The following is a 13,260-nucleotide window of genomic DNA, read 5'->3' as shown; positions in this document are numbered from 1 at the left end:
GATGTGATAGATGAGCCCAGTGCAACAGGTTAGTGTGAAGGGATAAGGTTATTATTGTGAGCAAGCAACAGTCCAGGAATGCATTGTGTTTTACTGGTGGTTGCGGAACATAGTGGGATGGTTGTGGTGAAGATGGGATGTCTCATGAGGGTGTGTGAGCCAGCTGCGCTTATACCTCATTGTTGTACTGCTTCTCGTAGGCTTTTGTCCACAGCTCCCAGTGGTGATCAAGAGTGGGATCCGGTTGCGACATTGCAGCAACTGATACAAAAGCTAGTGCAGTGCAGATCAATATCTTCATCCTGGTGCCCAGAGAAGGAGAACACTGTCAGCACAAGACCACAACATATCAACCATAGAGAACAATCTCTGACTAATTAATTTCAAAGCAAACAACAACATAGAAAATGTAAGGAAAATGTATAATGTTAGTTCTTAAACTGCTTTATTGTGGGGTGTACTGATATGATGTGGCTAGGGAGATAATTGAAATATGTAAAGTGGGCTATCATAAAATGTCAGTAGGGCTGTATGGACTTGGGCCACCAATTTGGTTGAGACCATGCGCAACCTTTCCGGCCCAAGACCCAAACCATCCTGGCTTGGGGGCCCCATGACCCAAACTAAGATGAGGGCCTTCTTAGACCTCACTGGCGCTACAAAAGATTTGTCAAGAGATATGGTATCATTATTTACCCCTTGACAAAGCTGCTTTCCAAGAAGCTGCCCAAAAAGGTGATTTGGATAGAGGCATCCCAATAAGCATTTGACACCATGAAGGAAGCTATGTGTACATCACGAGTACTCAGGGTACCTGACGTCTCAAAAGAGTTTCTTGTCCAGACAGATGCTTCAGAGCATGTTATTGAGGCTGTTCTTTCACAGCTGAATGATGACTGCTTGGACTAACCTGCAGCCTTTACCAGGAGGAGGTTACTTCCCAGAGAGCAAATGTGAAATGGATTTGAGAGGGAGGCATTTGTAGTAGTTTGTGCACTGAAGAAACTGGTAACACACCTGTTTGGGACTCATTTCCTGGTTCAGACAGACCACCAGACCCTCAGATGGATAATGTAAATTCATAGTGAGAATCCTAAACTGTTGATGTGGTCCTTCCCCATACAAGATATGGACTTTACAGTTTTTCTGTATGAGCAATGAAAACTCCCATGGGGCTGTTGTTTCTTGCTGCCTCTGCTGGAGTGGACCTGAGGTGATGATGACCATCTTTTGCATGGTATTCCCCTGATTTCTGCCTCCTTTTGTTGAGCTGCTTTTGCTGGACATAGGATTTTGTTCACTTTACAGCTGCAAACCAGAGGCAGAGTACTTGTCCTCTCACTTCGAAACATCAGTACATTGGTATACACCTAATTAGCACATTGATTTACTGATAAACACCTAGTATATGGCACTACATGTACCTAAGGAATGTAAACTAAATGCTACGGGGGTGGAGTACTCATTGTGCTACCCACTAAAGTAGCCATGTGAAACATGACTCAGACCTGTCTTCAGCTTGTAGTGCAGAGTGTGAACTTTCATTTTGACCAGCCAAAATAAATCTTTTGCCAGGTCTAATCCTTTTTTTTTTACTAAATGTATGTCACCTCTAAGATGCCAGAGGGCTGGGTGCCTGGTATCTAAAAAGTAGAGATATATATTTAATGTTTTTCATGTCATGTCCTAACATTGAAAAACCTACAAGGTTGTTTTTCACTGTAGTTACAATGTGTTACATTATAACAACGTATAATGCTTAATTTCATTTTGGGAGCAGCTAGAAAAATTACTTATTTTAATAGTAATTTACAATCCAACTTAATGGTAAAGTCAGATTTTATATTACTATTTTCAAAAATGGCACTTTTAAAAAGTTGTTATTTTCCTGCCTAAGCCAAATGTACTTTTGTGCCAGTGCCCAGTATCATCTGACTGTTAATGGCTCTCCTGTGGTGTTACGTGTTCAGTTCTCTGACAGGGGACAAAAGGTTAGGGTGTAGGGAGATGTTTTTCTTCCTTGAGCAGGATGGCCTGTAGGGTTGTGCCAGCCCCAGCCTGAACCTCAGAGTGTGCCTAACTTGTCTCTTGCAGATGTAGCTCGCACCTCGGCTTGCCTCCCTTTGTTTTCCTAGTCTGCTTGGCTCCAATCCTGGTGAAGGGGGTGATGGCTGGTCCAGAACTAGTTTGGAATGTCCACAAAGGAGGGTTTGCCTGTAATCATAGCCACACCTTTGGGTGGGCACAGGTAGCTCTGACCCGGGAGAGAGTGTTTTTGCCTTTTTGGAGTTAATTAGAGAGTGGGGTAGTTGGCATTGTGGGATAGTTTATACTAAAATATACAGAATGTGCTGCATAAGTATGTCGGATCACCCCAGGGAACCTTTGCCCAGTTGGTTATGGAGTAGGCAAGAGTTTTCCCACCAACAGGCTGGCACTGGGCGTAAATGTGGCATCACCAGTCCACTCCTCAGATCATATCTGGGCCTTTGGAAGAACAGCAGAGGACTACACCTACTGTCTGTGACCTAAGACAAGCCTTGAAGCCCAGACGTGGGTCCCGTGCTCACTGTGCCTTTGAATTCAAGCTAGCCTGGCTGATGAGGGGTGATACCCCGAAATCGGTCCAGTTAGGACCTGGCCTGGCAGTTCAGGCTGGACTGTTCCCATGGGGATCAGGGTCAAAACTGATTTGTATATGGCTGGGTCCAAACTGGAGTGGCATGGGGAGAAAAAAAAGCTATGGATTTAACCCAGATCAGGGACTTGGGGGAAGTGTTTGACAATGTTCCTCATTCCGTCCACCATCTTTTTGTGTTGCTATAGTTGCCGTAAATGGGAAGGGTATGCCCAGACGTAGGTCCCGTGCTCACTGTGCCACTGGTTTTAAGCTGGCCTGGCTGATGAGGAGTTATACCTTGAAACCGGTCCCAGGATTCTTGTTTCTAGGCCAGGGAAGACCTGGCTGCTCGGGCTGTACTGTTCTCATGGGGAGCAGGGTCAAGACTGATTTGCATATGATGGGGTCCAAACTGGGGTGGCATGGTGAGAAAAACAATGTTCGAGTTAAGCCAGATCTGTGACTGGGGATGTGTTTTTGACAATGTTCAGCATTCCATCCATCACCTTTTTGTGTTTCTATAGTTGCCCTAAGTGGGAAGGGTATGCCCAAACGTGGATCATGTGCTCAATGTGCCACTGAATTCAAGCTAGCCTGACTGATGAGGGGAGATACCCCGAAACCAGGAGGCTTGTTTCTGGCCCATGGAGGACCTGGCCTGGCGGTTCGGGCTGGAATGGGTCAAGTCTGATTTACATATGGCTGGTCCAAACTAGGGTGGCATGGTGAGCAAAAAAACAATACATTTAACCCAGAACTGTTGCTGGGGGTGAGTGTTTGACAATGTTCAGCATTCCTTCCATTATCTTTTTGTGTTCATCTTGTACCTAGGGCAAAGAGGTGGATTTCAAGGGTCATATGGGAAATCTCTTGTTTGGGCTTCAGGGTCACAACAAGCTCCAAAACGCCTTTCCTGCATTCCTAGCTGACCGGTTCCAGCTGGTCCTGTGGCCTGTGCTGAGGTGAGTATGGATCCAAAAGTATTGCCCCTAAAGGTCCTGAACTCTTGGTGGCTGGAACCACAGTGTTTTCCTCCTGACGTTTCTTAAAACCTGAGACTTAAAAAAATATTACCAAAGTTTTGCTCTGAGAACTGACGGGATGCTACTTTCGGCCCCACAGCAGTAAATCCAATTCAGTGAAACCTTGTGGTCAAAGGTTTCTGGAATTGCGGATCCCTCTTCATCTGTTGCCTGCAGCCTTGCCAGGCTGGACGAATTCAAACTCCAAAAATGTGACTAAGGGCCTGATTTAGAACTTGGCGTATGGGTTACTAAATCGCAACGGTGACTGAAAGCCTATCTACCGAAATCTAAAAACAAAATCGAACATAATGGGATTTAGATTTCCGCCGAGTTCTATATCCTGCGTGTAAGGAAATGCCTTCCTTGGCATGGTTACCCCCTGACTTCTTGCCTTTTGTTGATGCCAGTTATAATTGAAAGTGTGCTGGGACCCTGCTAACCAGGCCCCAGCACCAGTGTTCTTTCCCTAAACTGTTCCTTTGTTCCCACAATTCGCACAGCCCTGGCACACAGATAAGTTCCTTGTAAATGATACCCCTGGTACCAAGGGCCCTGTGGCCAGGGAAGGTCTCTAAGGGCTGCAGCATGCCTTATGCCACCCTGGGAACCCCTCACTCAGCCCATGTACACTGCCTCACAGCTTGTGTGTGCTGGTGGGGAGAAAATGACTAAGTCGACATGGCACTACCCTCAGAGTGCCATGCCCACCTCTCACTGCCTGTGGCATAGCTAAGTCACCCCTCTAGCAGGCCTTACAAACCTAAGGCAGGGTGCACTATACCACAGGTCAGGGCATAAGTGCATGAGCACTATGCCCCTACAGTGTCTAAGCAAAACCTTAGACATTGTAAGTGCAGGGTAGCCATAAAGAGTATATGGTCTGGGAGTCTGTCACTTACGAACTCCACAGTTCCATAAGGGCTACACTGAAATTTGGGAAGTTTGGTATCAAACTTCTCAGCACAATAAATGCACACTGTTAGACCTGGCAGCTTTTTGGCTTGTCTCCCCTGTCTTTTTGCCCTCTGACCTCCTGGTTTTGGACTCTGTTTTTGCTGGTTTATTGTCTCTGCGCACTTTACCACTGCTAATCAGTGCTAAAGTGCAAGTGCTCCCCATATAAATTGTACTGTGGATTGGTTTATCCATAATTGGCATATTTGATTTACTGGTAAGTCCCTAGTAAAGTGCACTAGAGGTGCACAGGGCCTGTAAATCAAATGCTACTAGTGGGCCTGCAGCACTGGTTGTGCCACCCACATAAGTAGCTCTTTAATCATGTCTCAGACCTGCTACTGCAGTGTCTGTGTGTGCAGTTTTGACTGTAACTTCGACTTGGCAAGTGTACCCACTTGCCAGGCCTAAACCTTCCCTTTTCGTAAATGTAAGGCACCCCTAAGGTGGGCCCTAGGTAGCCCCAAGGGCAGGGTGCAGTGTATGGTTAAGGTAGAGCATATAGTAATGTGTTTTATATGTCATGAAAGTGAAATATTGCTAAATTCGTTTTTCACTGTTGCAAGGCCTGCCCTTCGCATAGGTTAACATGGGGGCTACCTTTAAATCTGATTAAAGTGTAGATTTCCCTTTGGGAGCGGACGGACATGTGGAGTTTGGGGTCTCTGAGTTCACAATTTAAAAATACATCTTTTAGTAAAGTTGATTTTGAAGATTGTGCATTTGAGAATGCCACTTTTAGAAAGTAGGCATTTTCTTGCTTAATCCATTCTGTGACTCTGCCTGTTTGTGGATTCCCTGTCTGTGTCAGTCTGACAGTTGGGCTGTTCACACCTCTCCTCTAGACAGTGACACAAAGGGGGCTGAGATGTAGCCTGCATACCTTGATTAGCCATCTGTGCTGGAGGGGAGGAGTGGTCACTCACACCTGAAAGGACTTTGTCTGCCCTCACACAATGCCGTCTCCGACCCCCTGGTGAGTGTCTGGGGCCTGGTCTGTACAAGGAAGGGTCTTGCACACACTTGAGACTTTGCTTTGAAGTTTGCAAACTTCAAAGGCAGAACTGGTTATAAGAAGCAGACCCAAAACCCCAGACGTTTAGAATCTTTCTGGAATCAAGAGGAACCTCTGCCCAGGAGAAGAGCTGAAAGAGGAGTACTGTCCCTTTGCTGTGCTGCTTTGCTGGACTGGCCTGCAGTTGCTGCTTCTGCCTGAAAAGAGTGCAAAAGGTGTACTTTGCTGTTGGTCCTGCTTGAGCAAATTCTCTAAGGGCTTGGAGTAGAACTTGCCTCCTGTTGGAAGTCTCAGGGACACCAAAGACTTCAGTGTCCTCGACCTGCAGTACTGGGAACTGTGTGTTTTGTGCTGTCCAAGAGGAGAAAACACTACGATGCCGCCAACGACGCTGCTGGCCTGCACAGTGTCCTGCCGCCGCCGCACAGAGTCGCATTGCCCCACTTCGCACCGTGACCCTGGTCTCACTGACGCCGTCATCGGACGACTTCACCGAGCCGCTGCTCGCACTGTGACCTGTGGGCCCCACACTCGGGCGTCACCTGCTCACACCACAGCCTCGGCATCCCCGACGACGTCGTTCCTGCTGACATCGGCACCGCTGCCTGCACTGTGGCCCGTGGACACCGCTCGTGAGGGTCACAAAGCACCATCCCGTCCCACACCGCTAGCTTGGGCCTACAGACGACAGTGCTTCCGCAACGACGACGACGCTGCCTGCACCGTGACCTGTGGACACCGCACATTGCACCGCCCTGCTTCACACCGCAGCCCTGGTCTCACCGACGCCGCTGGACGCCGTCACCGAGCTGTTGCCTGCACTGTGACCTGTGGGCACCGTACGTCGCATTGTCCCGCTTCGCACCGCAGCCCCGACGCCATCCCCGCCAGCGCACCTGATTTCATCAGCCCGGAGTTCGATCCCCGAGGTGCGTAACTTGAAGGGCCCGACGACTCCGGAACCGATGCCAGCGAAGCCGCTCTCCAGTGCTCACCGCGAGGATCACGACGCCCTGCGAATCCAAGGTACTGTTTGTGGGTATTCCCGACACTGCAGCTGGCCCGCGACACCGAGGCCAGCCTGAACTTTTGACTTTGTTGTTCACGACACCGTGATAGCCCCAGGTGGAGTTATCGACTTCAAGGAACTGTATTGTTAAGTACATCTTGCAGCATTCATATTTTTATTACTGTATGTTGGATTTTTTATCATATTTGGTCTTGTTTTATAAAGATAAATATTGGCTATTTTTCTAAAACTGGTGTGGTGTCCTTTTGTAGTGTTTTATTACTGTGTGTTTTGTGCAAATGTTTTACACATTGCTTCTGAGATAAGCCTGACTGCTCGTGCCAAGCTACCAAGGGGGTGAGCAGGGGTTATCTGAGCGGGTATCTCCCTTATCCTGACTAGAGTGAGGGTCCCTACTTGGACAGGGTGCAAAACGACTGCCAACTAGAGACCGCATTTCTAACATTGGTTGTCAGCGGTGAGGATAGGACTTGCATTTGCACTTGACCTACAGTGACTTGTGTACACTACTACCATATCGCAGACCATTACGTGGCACATACAATTTTTTTGCTTTTGATTTCCTTCTCTTTGACCTATTTTTGATCTTGAGTTCAAGTGAACCCCAACGATATCATGTCTCAATCAAGAGCATCTTCAGTTGCATCCCAGGATTTGGTTTTTGAGGAGGATAGGTTGGAAACCTATTCCATGAAGGAACTGAAGGCAGTTTGTAAAAACCTCAAAGTTCAGATCAGAGGCCTCACCAAAAAGGAGGAGCTACAGAAGGTGCTGAGGGCCTGGGTAGCAGCCAGAACTGCCAGTGGGCAGTCTGAGGATCCAAATGGAGAGTCTACTGTCACAAATTCTAGGGAAGATGTACTGAGGGTGCAGGAGCTGCCGGGGGCGGGGAGGTACCCCCTGCGCCAAGCAGCAGTGGTGGATCAAAAGGATTTACTCCAGAGGAGCTGGAGGACAGGAGAGAAGCCAGGAGGCACCAGATTGAGTTGGAGAGATTAAAAATGGAGGCTCAGAGGGAGCAGCGAGCCATGGAGGAAAGAAAGATGCTTTTGGACCATGAGCTTAAAGTAAAAGAGCTGGATGTGAGGAACAGGTCCAGCCAGGATGGTGGCAGCAATTCCTCAGTGCAGTCAGACAGAATTGTGCACATTCCTAAAAACATAGGGAGAGAGTACAAGAAGGGAGATGACATACAGAGGTGGTTTCAGCGATATGAGGCGTCCATCCACATGAATGGGGTCCCTGAGAAGAATTGGGGAGCAGGATTGTGGAACCACTTCACAGAGGAGGGGAGGGAGACTTTGCTAGTTTTGGGTAAGGGGTACAACCTCACCTACGCTGACATGAAGGAGGCCCTTCTCACTCAGTATGGTCTCACTCCTGACAAGTACAGGGATCAGTTTAGGCAGATTAAGAAAACTGAGTCCCAGACCTGGTTAGAGTGCGTAGATTCGTTTTGCAGAGCACTGGATGGTTGGGTGAAGGGAAGTAATGTGACAGATTTTCAGGGGCTGTACAACTTAATTTCGTGGGAGCACTTGTCTAGTCTGTGTTTTGCAGAGCTGCGCCAGCACTTGACTGATAGCAGGCTGACTGACCCCAGGAAGCTTGCAATGGAGGCGGACTGCTGGGTGAGTACCAGAGTCCACAAAAAGGTATATGGAGGAGATTCTGCCAAAGGTGGGCAGAGTTCCCAGCAGCAGAGTGGGGGGGACAAAGGTTAACAAAAGGAGTCTTCCAAAGGGCCCCAATCTAGTAACCCGGGTAAGAAATCCCACCCCCCAGGAGATAAGAACCCATGGGCCTCTGTAGGAAATCCTGCAGAGGCAGGGCACCGTAAGTGCTTTGCTTGTGACCTGGAGGGTCACATGAAGGGAGATCCCAAGTGTCCCAAGTGGACACCACCACCCAGCGGTGGGCAGTCCAAGGGGTTGGCCAGTGTAGCTCTTGGGGAGGAGGTGGTCCAGGGGGGTGTGGGGATCCCACAGAAATGACCCTTGTCTCAGTAGGGGACGGTGAGATGGTCCAGAGAAACCGAATGCCTGATAACACTAAAAAATACAGGCAGTGGGTGACCGTCAATGGGCAGAGGGTAGAGGCTCTCAGAGATACTGGAGCCAGTGTGACCACGGTCCGGTGTCAGCTGGTGTCTGAAGAGCACATAGTCCCTGGTGTATTCCACCAAGTAGTTGTAGTGGACAGCTCAGAGCGCCTATGTAAGGTGGCGCAGGTTCCCTTTGAGTGGGGAGGGGTCTCAGGCTCCTTGAGGTTAGCTGTGAGTCCAACCATGCCAGTTGACTGTCTGCTGGGCAACAACCTGGAGACTTCCGCCTGGAAGGAGGTGGAGCTCAGGTCGCACTTGGGGATGTTGGGGTTGCCAGAGTGGGCATGCGTGACTACTCGGTCCATGGCAGCCAATCAGGGTGATCAGACAGACCTGGAGCCTGAAACAATGGCCCAGGTGACTGCCACGAGAAAGGGCAAGGGTGTGGGAAACCCGCCCCAGAAGTTCCCACGGTCCAGGAGGAGGCTGACCTCGAGGGGGAAGCCCCGGCACCTACAGGGGAACAAGTGGCTGAACTGGGAGACCTACATGAGCTGACCCATTGGCAGCAAGAGGGGGGTCCAACCAGGGAGGAGTTCTGCACAGAGCAGAAGGTGTGCCCTACTCTTATGGGTCTTAGGCAGCAGGCCGAAGACCAGGGAGCTGGTGCTGAGCCCAAGGATCACCTGATATACTGGGACAAGGATCTCCTGTACAGCGAGCCTAAGGTTGCTGAGCCTGGGGCAGCCCGTGTGCTGGTGGTACCCTAGCGCTTCAGAGCCTTCCTACTGGGTTTGGCTCATGTTGTGCCTCTGGCAGGATATTTGGGGCAAGGCAAGACCTTTGACAAGCTTGTCACCCACTTTCATTGGCCCCAGATGAGAAAACATTCTGATGCATTCTGCAGATCCTGTCAGACTTGCCAAGCAAGTAGCATAAGTGGAGGGAAATGTAAGGCCCCCCTCCAACCCTTTCCTGTTATGAGCACCCCTTTTGAGCGTGTGGGCATTGACATAGTGGGGGCTCTGGACCCCAAGACAGCCCTAGGCAACAGGTTCATCCTGGTCTTGGTGGACCATGCCACCCGGTACCCGGTAGCTATCCATCTGAGGATAGTGACAGCGCCCGTTGTGGCCAGGGCACTGATGGGGATCTTTACCCAAGTGGGTTTACCCAAGAAGGTGGTATCTGACCGGGGTACCAACTTTATGTCCATGTAAATAAAAGCCATGTGGAAGGAATGTGGGGTGAACTACAAATTCACCACCCCCAAAGTAATGGGTTGGTTGAGAGATTCAACCGAACCCTGAAAGGCATGATTGGGGGTCTGTCAGACTCCATGAGGCGTAAGTGGGACGTCCTATTACCATGCCTTCTCTTTGCCTACCGGAAAGTACCACAGAAGGGGGTTGGCTTTAGCCCCTTTGAACTGTTGTATGGGCACCCGGTCAGAGGACCTCTGAGTCTGGTGAAAGAGGGCTGGGAGCAAGCTCCTAGAAAGCCACCCCAGGATGTATTTAGTTACATGCTGGCCTTCCGGAACCAGACCTCCCGCTTCAGGAAGCTTGCACAAGAGAACCTTGAGGCAAGCCAGGAGGACATGAAACACTGGTATGACCAGAATACCACTCTGGTTGAGTTTCAGCCTGGTCAAAAAGTGTGGGTCAAGGCCCCCGTAGAGCCTTGGGCTCTACAAGACAGGTGGTCAGGGCCATTTGAGGTGAAGGAGCGCAAGAGTGACGTCACCTACTTGGTGGACTTGAAGACTCCTAGGAACCCCTTGAGGGTTCTACATGTAAACCGCCTCAAACCTCACTTTGAGAGGTCCGAGCTAACCATACTTCTGGCTACAGATGATGGGACAGAAGAGGAGAGTGAACCTCTCCCTGACCTCCTGTCTAGCAAGGAGCAGGATGGGTCAGTAGAAGGTGTGGTCCTCTCCCCTTCTCTGACTCTAGAACAGCAGAGTGAGTGTCGCCAGTTACTGGAACACTTTGTCACTATGTTCTCACTCACTCCAGGGGCCACCCATCGATGCATGCATGATGTGGACACTGGGGACAGCCTGCCTGTGAAAAACAAGGTTTACAGGTTGGCTGACAGAGTGAAGGCCAGCATCAAGGAGGAGGTTTCCAAGATGTTGGCTCTAGGGGTGATTGAGCGCTCCAGGCAGCCCTTGGTCCAATCCACTGGTTCTGGTACCCAAGCCTGCTGCACCTGGTGGCCACACCAGAACTTTGGTTCTGTGTGGACTACCGGGGGCTCAATACCGTCACCAAAACAGACGCCCACCCCATCCCCAGAGCTGATGAGCTCATAGACCGGTTGGGGGCAGCCAAGTTCCTCAGCACGTTTGATTTAACGTCTGGGTACTGGCAGATTGCCTTAACTGAAGGGGCCAAGGAGAGGTCAGCGTTCTCAATACCAGAGGGGCACTTCCAGTTCCGTGTCATGCCCTTCGGGTTGAAGAACGTCCCTGCCACCTTCCAGAGGTTGGTCAATCAGGTCCTGGCAGGGCTTGAAAACTTCAGTGCCGCTTACCTTGACGACATTGCTGTTTTCAGCTCCAGTTGGGAGGATCACCTGCACCACCTCCGGGAAGTGTTGAAGGCACTGCAAGCCACAGGCCTCACTATCAAGGCCAGTAAGTGCCAGATAGAGCAGGGGTCCGTGGTGTACTTAGGACACCAGGTAGGGAGTGGCCGAGTGGCACCCCTACAACCCAAAATTGATGCCATTCTGGCTTGGGCACCCCCCAAGACCCAGACAGAGGTGAGAGCCTTCTTAGGCCTCACCGGGTACTACAGGAGGTTTGTCAAGGGATATGGCACTATTTTTGCCCCCTTGACAGAGCTGACTTCTAAGAAGCAGCCTAGACAGGTGATCTGGACTGAGGCGTGCCAGACCGCGTTTGACACCCTGAAGGAAGCCATGTGCACGGCGCCCGTGCTACTGGCCCCTGACTTCTCCAAGGAGTTTGTGGTACAGACAGATGCTTCTGAGCATGGTGTGGGAGCAGTACTTTCACAGCTAAATGAAGAGGGCCTAGACCAGCCTGTAGTCTTCCTTAGCAGGAGACTACTCCCCAGGGAACAGAGGTGGAGTGCAATTGAAAGGGAAGCTTTTGCCGTGGTCTGGGCAGTGAAGAAGCTAAGACCCTACTTGTTTGGGTCTCACTTCTGGATTCAGACCGACCACAGGCCCCTCAGATGGTTAATGCAGATGAGGGGTGAGAACCCAAAACTGTTGAGGTGGTCCATTTCCCTACAGGGGATGGACTTTATGGTGGAACACCGCCCTGGCACAGAACGTGCCAATGCTGATGGTCTGTCCAGGTTCTTCCACCTTAGTGAGGAGGACTCCCCAGGGGTTGGGTAGTTCCCACTACTCTCAGCTGGAGAGGACATGTGTTAGACCTGGCAGCTTATTGGCGTGTCTCCCCTGTCTTTTTGCCTTCTGACCTCCTGGTTTTGGACTCTGTTTTTGTTGGTTTATTGTCTCTGCGCAGTTTACCACTGCTAATCAGTGCTAAAGTGCAAGTGCTCCCCATATAAATTGTACTGTGGATTGGTTTATCCATAATTGGCATATTTGATTTACTGGTAAGGTTCTAGTAAAGTGCACTAGAGGTGCCCAGGGCCTGTAAATCAAATGCTACTAGTGGGCCTGCAGCACTGGTTGTGCCACCCACATAAGTAGCTCTGTAATCATGTCTCAGACCTGCCACTGCAGTGTCTGTGTGTGCAGTTTTGACGGTAACTTCGACTTGGCAAGTGTACCCACTTTCCAGGCCTAAACCTTCCCTTTTCTTACATGTAAGGCACCCCTAAGGTAGGGCCTATGTAGCCCCAAGGGCAGGGTGCAGTGTATGGTTAAGGTAGGACATATAGTAATGTGGTTTATATGTTCTGACAGTGAAATATTGCTAAATTTGTTTTTCACTGTTGCAAGGCCTGTCCCTCTCATAGGTTAACATGGGGGCTACCTTTAAATCTGATTAAAGTGTAGATTCCCTTTGGGAGCGGACGGACATGTGGAGTTTGGGGTCTCTGAGCTCACAATTTAAAAATACATCTTTTAGTAAAGTTGATTTTAAGATTGTGCGTTTGAAAATGCCACTTTTAGAAAGTAGGCATTTTCTTGCTTAATCCATTCTGTGACTCTGCCTGTTTGTGGATTCCCTGTCTGGGTCAGTTTGACAGTTGGGCTGTTCACACCTCTCCTCTAGACAGTGACACAAAGGGGGCTCGGATGTAGCCTGCATACCTTGATTAGCCATCTGTGCTGGAGGGGAGGGGAGGAGTGGTCACTCACACCTGAAAGGACTGTGCCTGCCCTCACACAATGCCATCTCCGACCCCCTGGTGAGTGTCTGGGGCCTGACCTGGACAAGGAAGGTTCTTGCAAACACTTGAGACTTTGCTTTGAAGTTTGCAAACTTAAAAGGCAGAACTGGGTATAAGAAACTGACCCAAAACCCCAGACTTTTAGAATCTTTCTGGAATCAAGAGGAACCTCTGCCCAGGAGAAGAGCTGAAGGAGGAGTACTGTCCCTTTGTTGTGCTGCTTTGC

At 49.9% G+C, this 13,260-nt stretch overlaps 1 protein-coding gene across 3 annotated transcripts in view; it reads right to left on the bottom strand.

The window, feature by feature from the left end:
* The window catches only part of CTSS (cathepsin S), a 95,301-nt gene that overhangs the window by 62,311 nt on the left and 19,730 nt on the right, over window positions 1-13,260 (bottom strand). For 2 of the 3 annotated variants that reach the window (XM_069218537.1, XM_069218535.1), the window contains exon 2: window positions 176-302. In XM_069218537.1, the coding sequence (XP_069074638.1) occupies window positions 176-301 (126 nt within the window). In that variant the 5' untranslated portion in view covers window position 302. Of the gene's footprint in view, window positions 1-175; window positions 326-13,260 lie in introns of all 3 variants that reach the window. The other variant, XM_069218536.1, reaches the window with a different exon arrangement.

The sequence above is a fragment of the Pleurodeles waltl genome, chromosome 12, assembly GCF_031143425.1.
Source record: "Pleurodeles waltl isolate 20211129_DDA chromosome 12, aPleWal1.hap1.20221129, whole genome shotgun sequence".
Taxonomy (NCBI): Eukaryota; Metazoa; Chordata; class Amphibia; order Caudata; family Salamandridae; genus Pleurodeles; species Pleurodeles waltl.
Note: the sequence above shows the minus strand (reverse complement) of the source record. Positions and strands in the feature narration are given on the sequence as shown.